Consider the following 19,922-nt stretch of genomic DNA (forward strand, 5'->3'; position numbering starts at 1 on the left):
GCGAACAAAGTACAAGCAAAGCGTAAAGGACTCAAAAAAAATTCTACGCAGAATATAAAAAGCACCATGTATATTTCAACCAAAAACTCTTTACTCTTTCGCTACTAAGTCAGTCAAATCATAAACTACTGCACATACTCTCAAATTCCCGAACATGGTGTGTCTTTTTAAAACAAGCCTATTTAGCCTAGTTTCTTATTTTTGATTTATGGGGAAAAAAAATTGAAAATTGCGTTTCTGTTCACACCCAAAGGCTAACAGGATCTTAAGAAGATCAAAAGCAAAACACCACACTGGTGGTTACAATAATAATAATAATGGTAATAATAATAATCATCATAAATAATCATAAATTAATAATAACAATAATAATTGCTACAATAATGACGATAAATCAACAAAATTCGACAAAAGTGGAGAAAACTCGCAGACACAGAAAATCGATTGGAAAATGATTTGCTTCACCACCATTCACAGACCCTTTGTTTACTCCTCATTTGATATTATTGTTTTGTTTCTGTTTTCTTCCACGATCTCAATTGTGGTGATAACCCATAAAGCAGGCGTAATTTTAGCGACTGCTCAGTATCTTTTTGGTAAAAATCATGGCTGCCATCGTTGACTTTTGCGGCAGCTGAACGCTGGGGAAAGAAAGAAATTTGTACAATGGGGATTTCAATGGAAAGGAAGAACAGGGAAAGTTGTGGAGAAATGGAATTCTCCTACCCCCTTCCCCTGTCTTCCACTCCAACTCTAAAGTAAACATGGTCGGCCGAAGAAACGATCACGAGCTTGTAACGTTAACTTGCCCTGAGAGTTGAAAGACATTCAAGAAGCAAACCAAACCTAAATTAAAATTGAAGGGAAGAAAAGCATTTGCTCGATAAAGACAGCCTTCAGGGGTACTCAAACACGAAGTCAACAATAACGATTTTCGTATACACTGTTACGTGAGTTATTCACGCTTAAGTGCCGTACCAGTCAAGCTGTTTCCCTTCGATGTCACCCCCGTAATGATCTTTCAAGACCTAAAATTTCGCAAAATTATTTCGTCTTTTTCGCCTGCTGTTTGGAGTTGCCAGTAGTAGTTTAAGCGAAATTTCGGTACCAGTCTCAAGATAACAGAACAAAGGGGTTCAGAGTTAATAGCATGTTAATTACCAACCAGACCAGACCAGCCGCAAGCAGGAAGTGCTGCGAGAACCCCCGGAGAAGAATCCTCACAGTGGCCGCGTTGTAAAGATGAAAGACAAAGTTACAGTCTTGATGAGAAACATCCACCCTTCACGACAAAAATATCGAATAAATGTTACCTAAGTAAAAAACAATTTGGAGCAGCGTTTCAAAACACAATTCCCTATCCCTTTGATCTCCAGTTGACCCCACCCACCCACCCTTTTTATTCACTACAAAACTACTTTCTGACGGCCCAAAATGGCAGCCTGGTAGCCCCCTGCCGGTTTCTGCCGACATCTCTATTTTGCTTGCCATCATTTCGGTTGTCGTCTGGGGAAAGACTTCCTCCTTCTTCATCTGACGAGTCACCGTCACCGTAAGCTACTAGAGAAGCTATTCCTGATGGGGAAGTCAATTCCTCCTCTGTCTTCGATATTTTTACTGCAGCTTCGGAAAGAGGCAAGGATGGGGCTTCTCGTTTACCTGTGGTCGGAGGAAAGACAGACCACAACACAAACCAAAAATGGTACAATTCAAGTAAAAGTAAAAATAGGAAGTTAGGTTACCAGCACCACAGAGTCCACAGCAATTCACATGAAACAAGAACAAAATTCAAATTACTATGACAATCAAAACAACATAACTTGCTGATGTTACTGTCATTTGTCTTCAAATAATACGTGGAGGTTGGGGTTGACTACACTCTATGGCCACAGAACAAAAAAAGAACCCCTAATCATTGATGGCATAAATCAACCACACATGCTACGTGTAGTCCGTAACAAGTTAACCTCAATACCTCGGTGGGTTACCCTCACAATTTGCCTAGACTTACTTGTAACCTTGGGCGGAGCTAAACACTAACTATGAAACTGTCCTATGTTTGAGAACAGGAAACCCACAATCTAATGCGCTGACCATTGGGGCCAACTATGCAATAAAAACCACAAGCCAGAACCTGAACTGCGAAGTGATTAGAAGAATGCAGACGACTGTGTTCTATAATAGGGCTGTCTCCCTCAGCTGAGAGCGAATCCTAAAACCCCGGATTGATACTCTACGAGGTAAGATGGGCTTATCCTTTTAGTTTGTTTGTTTGTTTCGCAAAAAAAAGCTGGATAATAGCCTATCTTGAGTTCACGTTCAGTCAAAAACACTTGTAACTAGTAAGAGTGGTAGTTAGGAACAGGACTTACCTGCTGGTCTACTGCGAGACGAAGAGGCTGCAGCAGCAGCAGCAGCAGGCACAACATCTTTAAGAGGCAGCGGAACAGCAAAGTCGTGGTGTCCAGGCTTTTCAGGCTTTTTCTTAATCACAGGTATGACTGGAGGAGGAGGAGGCATGAGCTCTGAAGATTGTTTTATGACGTCAACAGAGGCAGCTTCACCTAGATTTAAGATGGAGGAGTCCTAGAATAAAGTCATCAATCAGCAGACAGAGGGGGAAAAAAGAACAGACATGTTAGCATTGAAAGACATAAAGGAGGCTGCTGACTGACAAGAGAGAACACTAGCATTAGTATGGTAACAGAGTATTCTGCCTAGAGTACGAAATAATTTTCCCACCAAAATCTCGTGGGTGAAAGAAAATGCGCCATCGCAACAAAGCAAAGTCAGTTGATTCAGTGTGGATTGGCTGAGGGTTATTGCTATGTCCCCGTTTCGGATTTGGGTCTCAAGCAAAGGAAAGCGTAGTTACAGGTACAGCACACTATTATTTTTAAGATTACAAATCTCCTGGTTAGGGCGCTGGACCTGTAATCTGGTGGTCCCAGGTTCAAGCTCTCCACCCTGCTACTCACGGGATTTATTCTCGGTTTTCCTTTGTATATAGCGAGCTGGTCTGCCTCCGGCTAAATGCGATTTTCAAACTCTATGTTAAGTTTAAATGTTTGTTTCAATTTGTTTGTATTGGCCTAGGGGGAGTTGCAGTTAATGTAACATCATTGACCGGTCGCGTGCGATTTTTTTTAATATGAATCAGTATCACGTCTTTGCGATGGAATTTTGAACAAAATGTATAAAAGAAATATGGTGACTCTAAAAAACATCAAGAACAAGCCCAAAGCACCTGATGTCTTGGGCCACTCGTTGAACTCTGATCTTGAGCAGAAGAACCTTTAATCGGTATCTGAATTCGAGTTTGAACAAACATTGTGAAAAATCAAAGGGAAAAAGAAAGAGAGACAAATTGTTAGCAACTTTATAGGACAACTTTGTAGGTAAGATAAAATCTATTTCTGTATTATCAATGTGGCAAACGGTTAGACAAAGAAACGTTGAATGACATAATGTAATGCATGCCAAAGTGGCACATCACATTATCTGCACGAGCATGAAAAACGAAAAAAGCGCGTGTCCTAAAATGACTTCAGGTGATATACCTTCTCTTTGAACTTTCTTTTTGGTGGATCAAGAGGCTGTGCTGCTTCTCTTTGATATTTCTCTCCGTCTCTGCAGGTGAAAGGAGAAAGTAAAGTAAGGCTACATTTAGGCGTGGGGAATGCTTGTAGTACAAGTAAGGTAACACAATGTATGGGAAACTTAGTCTTAGGGAGGTGGAAGTACTATGTAGTTATTGACTGAGTGGGAGGGCCGAACGGGAAAGTATTTGGCTCTAGATCGTGACGCACGGACCAAGTACAGCAAGGTCCGTGCGTCATGTCCGAGGGCCAATTATTTTCTCATTCGGCCTGACCAAGCTCAGTCAGTAAGCATTTTGTCATATGGACACTGAGTGTTGAAAATCTCGAAAAACTTTGTTTCAACCTAAATATAGGACTGGTTCACGTCAACCAGTCCGACCTAACACATCAACTTTCACCGTGGTTTTCTATGGGATTGCCCGCGCGGCGGTAAGGGTAGAAGAAAAAATAGTTCAATTAAAATGCAACGATACCCTTTAGATGATGAGGTTGGTTCTCCAGGTTGATATTCGTTTTCTCTTGGAGGAGGCTAAAGAGAAAAAATTGTACAAAATGGTTACGGTAACATTGCTAAACGCAAAGAATACACCAAGTTAACTCATTTTGTTTTGTTTTCAAAGTTCGTTTTTCATTCTATAATCACAAGGAACATGTAGCGTGAGAGTTGTTTAGAGTGTCTGGAGGCAATTGGAAATAGCTCACAATCAACCAATGCCTAAAATATGCTTTACATTGTACTCCACTTCATCTATCGCTTGCGCCGGGCGTTCAGTCAGTAAAGCGGAGCGCAATAATAAATGGCGCGGAAGCAGTGGCGGAGCGAAAAAACAAGAAAGGTAAGTTTGGATTGGGTTGGATAGTGCCCAGGCCTCTCTTGTTTGTTGTTGCTTATTCAGTTTTATCTAAATAGTAAAACATCATGTCAACTCGGTCGATATCTTGATGGCAAGCTTACTCAATACCCACATGTAGCGATTAAGCGTATATTGAATGTCCCTGATGTACTGAATTCTGTGTTAGATCGCAACATTTTAGAATAACCTCTGATATCTTGGTTGGCAGACCCTAAATCTAGTATAATTACTTTAATACAAACCTGGACAGGATCATGAGTTGGGTGCTGAAAAGAGGCATCTGGCTGAGGCTCAAATGAGGATGGTCCAACAGGAGGGGCTTCAAAGGGAGGAGGAACAGGAGGAAAGCCAGGATATGGTGCAGGTCCCCTAGGGGGTGGGTGTGGGTTGTTGTGTGGTCCACGATTGCCATAACCAGATACTAAATAACCATAAGCAATGGAATTAATACTCGTCAATTATTTGAAATGAACAGGGTTCAGCAAAATCATGTGATTTGTAAGTGGCAAGTAGGTTGTTGGTTGATCAGTCTGACATTGTCGCAGTAATTGGCGCAAGCTGTTGTGGTGTCCCTGCCGGTTGGCGAAGCTAAATAAATCATGAATCGTATCAAGGCCACTAAAAAAAAAGACCTGGCTTATTTCTGTATGAATGGAAGCAAGATACCAAGTGCCTTGTGCTATTCTACACCAGGCACTCAAACCTTCAGGGTCACTTTGGACAGAATCAATTTTGTCTTCTCTCAGACCTGATCTGTATGCTGAAGGCAGCTTCTAATCTGAGAGATCAACATTTGAATTTGATACTCAGCTTTTGCAGAATGTGTGTTTACTCAACTTCACAATACTTAGTACCTACCTGGGGGTGGAGGGGGTCCATAACGTGGAGGGCCAGAAGGTGGGGCACCATGGTGCATTGTTGGAGGTGGATGCTGTAAAGAGAATGGAAAGGTTACTCAGTTCAACATCAATGTTACATGGAAAGCTTGCTACAACACATAATAAAATAAAAACATATGCAAAAGGAACTCAGATGCTCAAACACCAATATGGAAAGTTTGGAGAAACTGCCTGCATTTTATTGCCAGCTGAACAGCAGCAATACCTTAGCCCTACGCGAGTACCAGACAGCGGTACATTAATTATAGGCATGCGTAGCGTCAGGCTCCGCGCGGTTCTACTTGAGTCTGTAAGCCCGCTCGTTCTGTATTTATTTTACCAGTTCAATAGTCCCTTTTACAGTTGTGGGCTTGGTGGCCAAGCCTTTGAACAGGAGTGAGGCTATGGGTGACTCTGTTGTGATAGAGACCTGTATCTAGTTAGCATGATAACAAAGTAATTTGCATTTGAAAAGCAGCAACATCTCTATCATAACAAGGTCACTCTAAGCCTCACTCCTGTTCAAAGGCTTGGCCACCAAGCCCACAACTGTAAAAAGGACTATTAAAGTCTTAGTTATGTTACGAATCGTGTCATTGACTTATCTCTTTCCTCATAACTGGCGCTATACACCCAAAAATCAGTAGAGAAGTTCTCCTTACTGTACTTCATATATTTCCTGTAGTACTTTCAAGAAGAATTTGTCTACAAATCAAAAGCCTCTTGAATTTGCTCTCAATTTCCTTTTATCTTCTGACCTAAATGTTTGATTCAGGGGTGAGACTTTTGGGTGCCTATTGTGCTTAGTACTAAAGGGATTGTGAAATGTTACCCTGCTGCTTGAAATCAATTATTTTGAGGCCAACTCCAGGACATACCTGCATTGGTGGAACATGATAAGGATTGCTGTATGGGTATCCTGATGCTGGGGGAGGCTGGGCAGGGTGTGGGTAGCCATTACCAGGAGGTTGTGGTGGTTGTGGATATCCATATGGTGCAGGCTGTGCACAAAATAACGCATCAAACTGTAACTGATCAGTTCATGTGAGAGACATACAACAAGTAATTTGGATATATCAACAAAGTTGAAATGGTAAATTGGCCACCGTAATGATTACAAAAGCTGACGTTTCGAGCGTTAGCCCTTCGTCATTCGCTCCGACGACGGAGCGAATGACGAAGGGCTAACGCTCGAAACGTCAGCTTTTGTAATCATTACGGTGGCCAATTTACCATTTCAACTTTGTTGATATATCCAAATTATTTCGTTACTCCCACCGACGCAGCGACATACAACAAGGTTTGGTTTCTTAATCTAACAAAATCCAACATATCTGAACATAGTTGGAAATTCCTCCCAGCCACCAGTCTAGGAATGCCAATCACCCTAGAACAAGACACATGTGCAGTGTACATGTATATACCCTTAAACAAAAAGTTACCAAAAGAATTTGTATTCAAGCCATTCACGACTGATTTTGCTCTTACTCACCTGATATCCTGAAGGTGTCTGACCCATATTGGTTTGGTTTCCAGCTGTTGAAATGACAGACAGAAAATTTTTGACGACAAACAAACATTTAAAATAAGTCAAAAGCAAAACAAATTAATGATATGTGCCCTGTTAAAAATGATAACAAGCAATACTGACTAAAAGTTGAAGGAGAAAGAACTTGTACTATGCACAATACTGTGGTCAGTGTAAGAAGGTGCCACAAAACCTGATACAGAGGCACATGATCAACTTGACAGCTTAATGTTGGAGGGCAATATCAGCAGATGGGAAATCTAAACCACCATCCACTTTCTTAACCCTCCATTAAGGTTACCGTGCACCTTCAGGGGTGTCTCGCGTGCAAGCGATGTAGCGCATCCGGTTTAAACTGTAGATATCTAAACCCCTATGTCAAATTAAAGGCCTGTAAACCCAAAAATCGTACATTTTGTTTTCTCATAGCTGTTTAACAATTATATCAAGTACACCAAATGCGCAATTCGTTTTTTCTCCAAAGTCCATTTTCACCTTGAAAAAGCTCTTCAAAATTCGAAACATTCGCCATCTTGAATTACGCCATCTTTCCTGTGACGTCATGGGTGGAACCTTCCTATATACTGCGGTCAAAAGCTTTGTTTTACGATCACGTGAGAGACCTGCAAGTCTCCTTTGCAGCCATTGTTTGCCGTTCTCGTCACGATTATTTTTACTTATAATTTGGTTGAATATATTCAAATTTTTCGTAATGGTAAAGCGTTGTGTCGTCCAGTTTTGTAGTAATTCAAACAAAACCCGGCACCCAATGCATAAATTTCCAAAAGAAACAAATTTGAAGCGACAATGGATGAAATTTCTCCAAGTTAAAAGAGCCGATTTCGACGAGCCGTCCGAACATTCTGTTGTCTGCAACGGTCATTTTTCTCCCGATTGCTATGAGAAAAGCTATATGGTCGAAATGGGCCTTAAAAAGCAAAAGCTACTTCTTCCTGGTGCTGTGCCGACAGTTCAGGCCGTACCAGGAAAATTTTCTTCCGAGGTAAAAAAGCGACCCATGCAGTCGGCAGACAGCGAAGATCCAGAGGTGACCGACCGTACTGAGAAACGACCAAGGAGAAGTAGAGCTCTTCAAAAGTTAGAAGTTAACAGGTTAAGTACAGAACTGATTTACGTGGAAACCTCAAGATTTTAGGTTCCCTAAAAACACCTTTCTTTCTCAGCTATTAAAAGAGATCCTGTCTTTAGTTTTTTTTTTTTAAATTTTATTTTAAGTCTGCTTACTTTGGATTTTGTTATGGGACACCTCACAGTAAAAAAGGTTCAGAGGACCCACTAAGTGAAAGCAAGTTCATCGTATATTTTCCTGTTTGATGCAACTCTTTGAGTTCTGCCCTCTATGCACCGAGCCCTCTACAGCTGAGGTATCTACTGTGGTAGACACTCTAATCCATGTCACCCAAAAAATAATGTCTAAGCTGCAGTTATGCGCGCGTGTGGAGCAGCCAACCGTACATAAAAAAAAGATACCAGCTGGAAATCTGTTGCTATTCGCTGCTATTCTTTACTCTGGTAGTATGATCTCGCAAACCCTAAGAATGCTGAAAATTATGAGGGTACAGTGTTTTAGCCGTCAGACATACCATAAACATCAGAGGAACTACCTTACACCTGTTGTCATAAAAAAAACGTGGAAGGAAGAGCAGGAGAAATTAGTAGAAAGACCGTCCAATTTAGAAGGTGGTGTTGTTCTTTCTGGGGATGGTAGATCTGACGGCCCAGGTCACAGTGCTAAGTATGGGGCATTTAAAGTCATTGAACAAAGGATCAACAAAGCGTCGGATGTTCAGCTCATTCAAGTAAGTCATTTAAAGCCATTAGCTTTGCTATTTTATCAGTAAACTGTTTAATATTTAAGACTAAAACCAGTCTAACTTTTTAAAAGTGCAATGAGGTACTAAACAGCTCCTGGTGTGAGTATGAGGGCCTTCTTCGTATGGAGACATTTCTGACTGAGAACAACCTTGACCTGAGTGTTATCATAACTGACAGAAATCGCCAAAATTCAGCCTACATAAGAAGGAATATGGCACCCAAAGGAACCAGGCATTATTAAGACATCTGGCACATTGCTGAAGGCAAGTTAAATGACATTAGTCTGTGAACCGTTCATAATATAATTACTGGCATAAATGTATATCACTGAAGAAAAATTATATTATTTGCACCTTTTGGCAGTTTTGAGTTAACATTCCTCATGGTGGACTATCTGTTTTCTTTGATAAAAGGAATTGGTAAAAAAGTTGATGCACTTGCAAAGCAGAAAGATTGCGAAAATGCTGGATCGTGGAGAAAGTCTATCATAAATCACCTCCACTGGATAGCTGCAACTGCCCCAGAAGGGGATGGAGATATGCTAGAGGCTATGTGGAAGTCAGTTATTAACCACATTTAAGATATTCATGTTGGGCATAGCGAATTGTACCCAAAATGTGCCCATGGTGATCTAGATGATGATGATTGAGACAAGGAGTGGCTCCAGCCATGTAAGATTACATGTCAACAAATTTACAAAACTGCTGCTTTTGTGAGTTTTTCATGATGGCAAATGTTGTTTTACTTTATATTTGCTTTTCAGCAACGAAGGTTTGCGAGAAATTAACTAACATCCTTCTAAGCAAGTTCCTGTTGAAAGACATCAAGATGGTGTCACCTCTCTATCAGACTTCTTCTCTTGAGAGCGATTTTTGTACGATCACTCCACATTTTTTTTAATCCTATTTCAAAAAATAATGTTCTGTAACTTTTCACTGAAATTGAATATGGCAAATCGCAGACTCCTTTTTTAACGCTTTGGCCCCGGAAACGAAGGAACACATTAAATAAGCGAAAAACAAAATTTGCTTGAACATGTAACGTTCAAGCGGTGATTCGGGCGCTCGCATTTAGAAGTCGTGAAAAATTCGACAATTAATTTTTTTTCAAAATTTTGGTATAGTCTGATAGCCAGTCCTATAAGCTTCAAAGGGCCTGTAAACCCAAAAATACATGTTTTTCTTATTCCATGTAAAAAGTGTCAGAAAAGTGACATAGGAGTTAAGATATCTACAGTTTACACCAGACGCACTACATCGCTTGCACACAAGACACCCCTGAAGGTGCACGGTAACCTTAAGAAAAAAAACATTTGTGCGTAACTAAGTTAACCAAGCACCAAACAACAACATTTCAAATATATCTGACTCGAGCAAGGGTTTCAATAACTTTTTCCATAAGCAGGTATAGGTGGCTGTGCCTGAAACTGTCCTTTATGGAAACTGCCGCTCTTGTATGTGCAAGTCCTACAGTATCTATAGAAAATCCATTTGAGCCCACAGTGTTATGGAGAGTGCGTCGTGTTAAGGAATCGCTAAAAATAGAACTGAAGAAGTTTCTAGAACATGTTGTAAAAGATATATAAGGAGGCGCGATCGGTTAAAGTTGGACCTTTTTTTAGTAAGTTAGTACTGTTGTGAAGAGCCCAGAGGAGCTAGTGTTGTTACTGGAATCGTAAGCTGTGCGGAAGGCTACGTTGGAGAAGGTTTAAGTGGACACTGACACGTTACGAGGATTTTTGAAGAGAACTGTGAGTTGTACAGTAGTGTACTGAGGTTATAGTTTTATAGAAGGCTCTGAGATAAGAGGATAGTTATTGTATTGGTTATGGTATCGCTCCGTAGTAAGATTATTACGTCAGTTAATAAAGTAGTTGAGTTGACGAGTTGTATCTTTCTGGCGGTTGAGAAAATACCATAACAACAGAAGGACTATTTTTTTCTGCAAGTACATTGCACATGAATTGTGGAGTTCTTGTTCGAATGCTTTTTCTACACAGTTTGCATTCATTCCAGATTCTACTTTTATTGATTTTGTACAAACCAAACAAAATAAGTAGAACCAATTCTGACTTAGGAAATTAGTCATTATTCATTATTTATGAATACTTATTATTATTGTAAGAGTAAGCACTAGTAACAGAATTTGCTTAGCCCTAAGATAAAATGCAAAATGACTTTGGCAATCCTCTATTGAGTTCAGCTTTATTGCTATGGTTTAATCACTTGCATTCCAATCACTAACCATTCATGTATGGTGAATACCCATAGTGTGTTCTCCTTGTTTGCTCAAATGCTTTGTATTCTGTGTGAACCTAAGAAACATTTTATATGATCACTAAATAGAGTGTATCATTCTATAGGAATATTCATTACTTGACAAGAGAATTCTACATTAAATTGCACACGAAAACTGATACCGTGCGAATTGTGAAGCGACAAGTGCGATATTGGTTTTCAGGTGCAATTTAAGGCACAAAAGTAAACAGTATTACTTATAGTTGATATGTATATGTAGATGCAAAACAATTTCAACTTGCAATTCTACACTAAATACCTCACTTCGTTAACCAATCAGAGTTATACAGTGGTTATTAAGGGAGTTGACATGTGTACCGCATGGTGAATCACTAAAATCATGACTACCAGTAATCTCAGTTTGAAATACTTTGTTGGCTTTGCAGTTAAATAGAGCTGGCTATACCCTAGACTCCATATCTCCTTCTTTCACATAAAGATCATCACTGCCACAAAAATACCAATTACATGACTACAGCTTTCCAAAGACTCAACCTGGAAATCCTTGTAGTTAATTCATCTTCAACCTTAACTGTTTTTCCAGCATTCAGTTTACTTTATTCACTTATATAAGCAACTTCATGCTGATCATTAATTTGCTTTGTGTGTAGCAAACCAAAAACACCACTAGGAACTTACTGTTTGTATGAGATTTTCCACTAATGTCTTTGCTGCTGTTAAACCATCAACTCTACCATGACTATGAGAGCAAAGACAATAACAGAGATGAGACAAAAAAGATACATTATTATATTAATAACTTTTCTGTACAACAACTTGAGCTGTACTATATATTGTGACTTTCATTTAAATACAATTTCACATCTCTCTGGCTTGTTGATCATGCAATTAGAATAACATACACTCAGTTGTTGTTATGGCACAACTTGAATGTGATTAGTTATCTAAAGGGTATAAATCATTCTTGGTCTTTAGTGACATTCATTTAAACTATAGAATTGATCCAGTTTTCATGACCAGCAGTGATAAGTTTACTCAAAACTTGCAGGATGCTACGTCTACTCTAGAATCACAGGTCTTCTATTTGCTCACAGGAGTAAAATGCTTTAATAAATAATACATACATATATATATATATATATGATAATTATGCTTACCTTATATAGATGTAAAGTGCTTCAAATGCTTCTTTTCCAGATGTAGGCTCAATAAAGCCAGATCCTCGACCACGAAGTTGAACCTAAAAGATTAAGCAACCCAAAATAATGTATAACTAAACAGACAATTAATACCATTACAGTTGCAGTATATAAGATCACTGACCACATGTCATCAAATCAATCATGTGCACTTAATAGTGTTCTTTGAATAAAGGAAAATCAAGGTTTGGGCCGTTTGTTTTCTTGCCTCTTTTTTTTGCTTTGATTCTTTTCTGGTGGTTTTGTTTTGCTTTTCTTTTGTTTATTTGGAAAGATAATAGGTAGCTGCTACATTGTAAATACTGAAAATCTCATCCTAGATCTTAGTACATATAATTCTCCTTAGTGACTGCCATGTAATTATTCTGGTGACAATTTGGAGAACTTGGCATTCTATCAACGAATAATCCCCTAATTGTTATTCTTCTTTATTCTCATCACTCGTCTGGTTGATACTGCATTGATATTGCATTGATATTGCATTGATATAGCATTGATATTGCATTGATATAGCATTGATATAGCATTGATATTGCATTGATATAGCATTGATATTGCATTGATAGAGCATTGATATAGCATTGATATTGCATTGATATAGCATTGATATAGCATTGATATTGCATTGATATAGCATTGATATTGCATTGATATAGCATTGATATTGCATTGATATTGCATTGATATTGCATTGATATAGCATTGATATTGCATTGATATTGCATTGATATAGCATTGATATTGCATTGATATAGCATTGATATTGCATTGATATAGCATTGATATAGCATTGATATAGCATTGATATAGCATTGATATTGCAAGGAGAAATTCTGTCTTGGTCCCTCATGGGACTCAGAGGGTTAAGGATGAATCCAGTGTTCACTCACCTTTGCTCCAGTTTGCATGGTGATATGCTGAAAATATGATCCCTGCAATACAATTATAACAAATAGTCCACCATCACATGATTCTGAATGTCAAAGTGAAACCTTTACTAATCCAGGACTATTCATATGGCACATGTGCATTATGAGGTTCCAGCTACAACATTTATATGCTTTGACACATTTTGGTCTGCTAAAATTCAGTTGAAGACTTTATCCAGATTCTTTCCTGACAGTTACTAGAAATGCTTTCACTCTTTCAAGATAATATTGTGCATTGTAGATATATGAATAACTAGTACACAATTGTCTGCCACATACCCCAGGTCCTTGTAACTTCTCTTTGACACTGAACTCAGGTAATGAATTATCCAGACCAACAAAAACTTTGTCTTGAACATAGTGCATCTGTGATGAAAAACACACCAGAGCTGCAATACAACCTGCTCAAAATGATAACCTTAAAAAGGATAAAAGCTATACCTCCTGCCAAATCTGTGTGTGTATATACTTTTTAAACAAGTGTACATTGTACATTTCTTTACAAAGGTCAGTAATACCCTTGATGTAACTCTTTACATTCCTCCATACAATATCAAACGCAATGCAGCTTTACCTTATCTAGGCCTTGTGTTCAAAGAGGTCACTGTCATTTTATAAGGACTATTAGATTTCCATTTTTGGCTTAGCTTGAAAAGGAAACTAATTATTTTATATAAAATTTACCATTGAATGCAAATGCCATATAAGTCAGGCTTAAAATGTATCCTTGATCTTGGAATTATCACATGGTTCATGCAACAAGGTTTATGAATTAAATCAACTTGAAAATGACTAGACGCAGTCACAATTCCGTTCAAAGAAATGAGAAGAATTGCACAAAAGTTCCCAGTCATTCCTCTTTAGTCTTACCCCAGGAGGTAATGGCTGTCTGTCAAACATTGGCAAAGGTTGGTTGCAAGCCGGTGTGGAGGCAGGTGATGTCACAGGCATCTTCTGAGGCTGCGAGGGTGGGGGGACATTGACATCTGCACCAGCTATTATCTCTCGAATCCGTTTTACAGCCACTAGAGAAATATTCAATTTGTTAATTCTAACAGATCAGACAAACCAGTAGTGAAAATTATAATGATTGAATAGGCATGATCTTTCATGCATTTAACTTACAATCCACTTTTTCCTGTGTGAGTCCTTGAACACATAGGTATAGTGGTTTTACTCTGGAAAATGAGTAGTGATTCAGTTAGCAAATGTCACTGATGATAAGGAGGTGGAATCACAGGAACATTGGTTAAAACTTAGACACTGCTACTACATTTTGAGCAGAACATAAGTTCTGAGTGAGCAACACACATATCTCTACCCCGCTAACCCAACATTAGCCCTAACTTGTGATAAGTTGATTATTGTTGGATTAAGGGAGGGGTACCAGTAGGCGCACTGTTACTTTTCTACCGTCATTCATCTATTAAACAGATAATTGATGCAATGTTCACAACTTGTAATTTATTTCATTTTGAGGACTGCCTGCCTCATTGCTATTGAGAATATCTTGACCCTTAAACCTCCAGAAGTGATGAACATGTGACTTCTCCCTATAATATCCACACATTGTAAAGCAAACAGGTAATGAGAATACTCAAACTTATCAGGCAGAGGTTATTATCTTGATGTAACACCAAATTCTTATAACTGGTTTACAAGGAAATGTGAAGTAGCCAGAGGGAAGAATTAAGTTAAAGGTTTCATACCATTGACAATCAACATAAAACTGGCATGTTTACCCTGTTCCTTCTGCTTCCCTTTTTTCATTTTCAGACATGAACTTTCCTCTTGTGGACACAGCAGCTCCACTATAACGATTGATCTGAAATTGAATGTTACATTCAAAATTCATTGTTGATTACAATTTTTGATGGCAAGTGTAGGTTCCTGTTTTGTGCAGAGGACACATTTGATGTTAAACAAAAGTGAACAAAAAGACATAAGAATGAGGGAAACAAAAAACGATAGGTTGATTTGGCAATATTCTATTGTGATGTGGCCTTTACACCGCGAAGGAGCCCAAATGTGACACACACCAAATTCCAGTTCATGATTTACAGTTTTCATTAAATTCAAAGTTTGTACCACTTTGCTTTCTTTTTTTTTTCAATTGGAGGACAACTACTCTGACTTTTTCTTGACTGGTTTCTTCTTCTCCTAAAGGGAATCATGTATAAGTTGGGCCTCCTATTTGCAGTTATCTCTATAAAAAATCCACCCTTCTGACTAATGCAAACAGCAAAGCAAGGGTTTCTTTGTACTTTACATGTTTTGTACCTGGTACATTCAGCACTGCCAGTTTTTAGAAACAAAAAAATTAATTGATTTAATACACATAACTTATTTCTACCTCATCTTGGGTTGTGCCTTTACAGAGAAGAGTGCTGCCAAGTCAAAAAATTATTATGAAAATAAATCAATAAGTGTTCATAAATAAGAATGATAAAACAAGACAAGAAGTATACAAAGCTTTGCATGGATGCAACAACATAATCACTGTTCCACACTTGATTTCAGCTATTCAAAGGACGGATTCAATATCTCAATCTCCCATCCAATTAAACAAACATTTGAAAAAAGTGAAAACATGGTAAACTTATCATTACATGAATATACTAAAGACACTGAATGATGCATCCAAATAGTTTGCAGGGAGTTGGAAAGAACTGCTCTTGTTGATAACATGCATGTATACCATTGATCAACTCAAAACATATATCTACATGTTGCATTCACCGCTTGCATTTCTCACCCTAGACATGGGCCCAAAGTTTCAAGAAATACGAGAGACTTTAAGGAAATTCCCTGGTACATCACTTGAAAGTGTTTTATATTTGGTATCTTTTTCATACCGGGCAGCAGAATCATTAATTTCCACTTCAGCTGTAATAAGGTCTTGGCTTACACTGCTGGCACCATTGTTAACAGTTAATGATGGTGGAGGTGTCACTTTTGCAGCTGGTGACGGATGGCCCTTAATACAAAAACAACAAATAGTGTAACAATGAAAATTATGGCAAAATAAAATGACACTGTCAACTCACACTTTTATTTAAATTTTTTGCAGAAGAACCAAAACAGAACAAGGAGAAGGGCCAATTTCAAACTAAACTTAAGTCTAAAAAAAATTCTGCTTGAATTTATGTCATTTAAAGCAAAATAGACCTTCTACTGATGACTCTTTGGTCTTCTTTGTACAAATGTAAAGAAAAAAAAACACCATATCCGGTTGATTGTCCTGATTTGAATTAACTTGAACAGATCCTTCTCCCTCAAATCAATTGACTACGCATGGATTAATTAGTATACACAATTACCAGTGCTTAATGCTTGAACATGGCAAAATCATGATATTTCACTATTTAAGTAAATATTTTTGAATAAATAATGAAACTACTTATCCTCTAAATATTCTCCACAAAATTTTCAAATTGTTCCAACTTCTGTGGATTGAACCTAAGTGGCAATTTCAACAGCAAAATCCCCTGACTTAAAAAAAACCCTGCTAGTTACCACAGGCCCTTGGTAAATTTCATGGACACTTCCTACAACTTTAGAAGTTCTTGATTGTCCCTATTTTTAAACAACCAGACTGCACAGACTTCTTACAAAACAAACAAATGCTTTACCAAAACTGGAGGTGGGTTGCTTTTAGCAAGCTTGCCTTGAGCTGCCAACATTGCATTCAATTTTGCAGCCCTCTCTTTTGCAGCATCAGTAGCTGACATGTTTCCATTACCATTATTACCCCCTCCTTCAGAGGAAGGTACATCCCATTTGCTTTTCCTTGGGCTATAAATTAAATACCATTGAGAAACAAGATTAATCAGACATAATATATAATAATTAACTTCTGCATAGTTGCAACAAAAGTGATAAATAACCAATTGCAATATGCAATTCCAGAGGTTTCAATAACTCTTTTGCTAAGTGGCTGCTGCTGGTGAAATTGGTAGCCCTGCACGGAAAAGGGCCAACATATGAAATCCAGACATGAGAGCCTGCCAACAGGCTATACAGACGGTGATAAGAAATCTTATAGTTTGCAATAGACCTCCTCATTGAAATTTCAATGAGGAGGCTCAATGGTGGTTGAGGCTCAAAGGATTCTAAGTGCCAGTTGTGCTTTACCAAGTGATCGTCAGCAAAAAATCCAGCCAGTGATCACCGCTTTTTCATATGGTGAGTTTCACCAGCAGCTGGCACTTAGTGAAAATCCTGGGTGACTTGCTTTTCTTCAAACCCCTCAATTCTTAGTTTTCTCTTGGACTCAGGCACTTCTTTCATTATTTCATTTTAGATTTAAAGGTAGATTCACATAACCAAATAGATACTGCCTTAATGGATGATGATCCCAATCACCTCCCATAACCATACCTTGAATTAGCACTAGCCCCTTTTAGTTTGATGTCCACCTTAATTTTTTCACCCCTACACTGCAACTCGTTTTGAAATGAGCTTTTGCATTATGGTTCAAAAGATGCCCATCACTGAAAGAACTGACTTTACATCTGAACGCGATTTTTAATGTCGATTATTAGGCCAGGTTGCCAGGAAGGCAGACATATCAAACACCAGTGAAAAGAATGGGGTTCTGATATCACAAAAAATCCTGTAAAAATCAGTTGAAACCAAAGACTAGAATTTCAATATTCTCTTTAATACTGTTTCTTGCGAGAAAGCAGCTTCTACATCGTTGTTTCAGAAGACAACAGCAAACAAACAGGCTTTCTTGCTCCCAAATATAACTCAAAGTGACTCTTGCTACCTTCCGACCAAGATCCGGGCTAAAAAAAGTACAAATCCCAGACCATATGAGAAATTAAGAAGACATGTACATGAGAGATCTCCGCAACAAATACAGTAATGGGACGAGAATTTGAGAGATGGTGAAAAAGAAGCAAAAAAATGGATCAAACTCATACGCCAAAAGAGAAAACGTACATCAAAATTTTCATTTCTTCAAGGATTTTCTTGTTTTCTCCTAGATTACCATCACAACCGCGTGAATATAAATCGATCAGTAAAGTAACTTACCGCCGGAATGCCGCCATCTTGAATTTCACACAGATAGAGAAAGAGTTGCATGATGGGTTGGAATTATTAGTGAATAGCGGGAGACTGGTAACAAAATATTTTTGATGGGGAGGACCGCACGGAGCGAAAACTCTCTACGATTTGCTTTTTCAGGGTTTGGCCACGATTCTATGGTCCATTCCTCGCAAACGGCTAAAAAAGAAGAGGCCTTCTTCCACGATATTTAGATTAGGAATGTCTTTGGACTACAGAGATTTTTGAAAGTTCCTTATCGAAATTTTTAAACTGTTAAATACTATGTTTGACCGGGAAAATAGAAAGCGGATTCACAAATGGAATAGGAGTCGTATTTGACTGCATTTCCAATCAATGCACCCAAAAATTACAGCGAGACGCTATCTTTTATAAAGACTACACAACAATACGTCCCACTGTGATACGCATTCATTGAGAAGCGGGCAATAATCCGCGAGTAAACTTGCTGGTACGCGGCGCTCAGAGAGTGAAGTATTCCTTGCGAGGTTCCAAGTGCCGAAAACAGTAGGCTGACAATAGAAAAAAAAATCACTCTCAATTCCCTTTTCTTTTCAAATATCGGGGGAAATTTGTAAATAGTTGTTATTCAAAATCCAGAGCCATTGTTCTTCCTCTTCACTATATAACTGCTTGCAGGCGCCCCATCTGATTGTGAACGAACAAAAGAATATAATCAGCACTTTCTGATCAGATCAACTGGGAATTGGTGACTCCTAAACTTTGTATCTCAACAAAAGTGGTAGCGTTTCAGCATAGGATTGCGTTTTGCGAGTGTTGTTCAGTTGCAGGTCTAAGAACTACTGCAAAACAATGTGCAGCGTGAGAAATGCGGTCCGCTGCATAGAGATACTTTTCAGTTTAATAGTTGATTTGTTTTGTGTTATTCGTTTTTTCGCTTTTGCGGTACGTTTGGTACTAACGATAAATTGAACAGGTCTCTTTGTTCTCCCTTGTTTTTCCAGCCACGCCCTCAGCTGACTTCATTATATCCGTTTCCCTACACGGACTGGTTAGCTCAAAATGAACACTACAAACCGCATAACTCAAGCCAAACTTTAATAATCACTCGATCTAAAAGAAATACATTTATAATTCACAATCAGAACAAACACAAAGCAAAGTTTTATCTCATCATGGCTAAATTCAGAAAACATCCTTCTAAACTTACTTCGGTGGCATATTGACACAACAGATAGCAGATTCTTCAGGTACGCGGATTTAAATACAGACTGTATGAGATGACTTCTTTCTCTTTGCTATTCTACTGAAAAACTGGTTTGAAACATAATAACCTAACGCTTTTAAATCAATATACAGAATTAATGTCAATCACGATTCTTGTCATCAAATAAATCTGTCAATAAGAGGCATCGCCTATTTGATAAACGAAACAATATCCCATATTGCTTCCCGCCTTCATAACTATCACATACAGATCGACAGTGGAAGAATTTGATAGGATCCGCTCCGAAAGGACCGTGAATTGTATCGTGTTTATCTCGCATCCGTCACAAACTCGGCTGCACCTCGTGTGCCACTATTTTTGTCTTACCGCATATTGAAGTCATCTGCAAACTATTGTTGAACTGTCGCACAGCAACATTCCATTCAAATCCTTTATTTCAAAACGATAATTGTTATAGCTGTAGAGCTCGTGGAGTGGACTTATGAGAGTGTGTAATTCGTCTAAAACCCAAGATGTACAGCGTCTCGGGAAAGGCAAAATCAACTTAATCTCATGTAAATTACAGTATTTCGAGGG

At 38.5% G+C, this 19,922-nt stretch overlaps 1 protein-coding gene and 1 pseudogene across 1 annotated transcript; one reads left to right on the plus strand and one right to left on the minus strand.

Annotated features, from left to right (window-relative positions):
• Positions 1 to 1,054: 1,054 nt before the first annotated feature.
• LOC111325351 (KH homology domain-containing protein 4) lies at positions 1,055 to 18,153 on the minus strand. The gene is made up of 21 exons (XM_022929160.2): positions 18,125 to 18,153; positions 16,717 to 16,879; positions 15,940 to 16,061; positions 15,438 to 15,471; positions 14,827 to 14,909; positions 14,210 to 14,262; positions 13,955 to 14,109; positions 13,364 to 13,450; positions 13,046 to 13,087; positions 12,114 to 12,196; positions 11,635 to 11,695; positions 10,943 to 11,012; positions 6,827 to 6,870; positions 6,213 to 6,335; positions 5,315 to 5,387; positions 4,699 to 4,877; positions 4,076 to 4,131; positions 3,561 to 3,630; positions 3,248 to 3,307; positions 2,373 to 2,586; positions 1,055 to 1,659 (listed from the first exon to the last, which is right to left on the minus strand). The coding sequence occupies exons 1-21, from the start codon at positions 18,139 to 18,141 to the stop codon at positions 1,415 to 1,417; spliced, it is 2,034 nt and encodes a 677-aa protein (XP_022784895.1). The 5' UTR covers positions 18,142 to 18,153; the 3' UTR covers positions 1,055 to 1,414.
• Positions 8,067 to 8,724, plus strand: LOC148733646 (uncharacterized; annotated as a pseudogene).
• Positions 18,154 to 19,922: the final 1,769 nt, after the last annotated feature.

This window comes from Stylophora pistillata, chromosome 4, assembly GCF_964205215.1.
Source record: "Stylophora pistillata chromosome 4, jaStyPist1.2, whole genome shotgun sequence".
NCBI classification, from domain to species: domain Eukaryota; kingdom Metazoa; phylum Cnidaria; class Anthozoa; order Scleractinia; family Pocilloporidae; genus Stylophora; species Stylophora pistillata.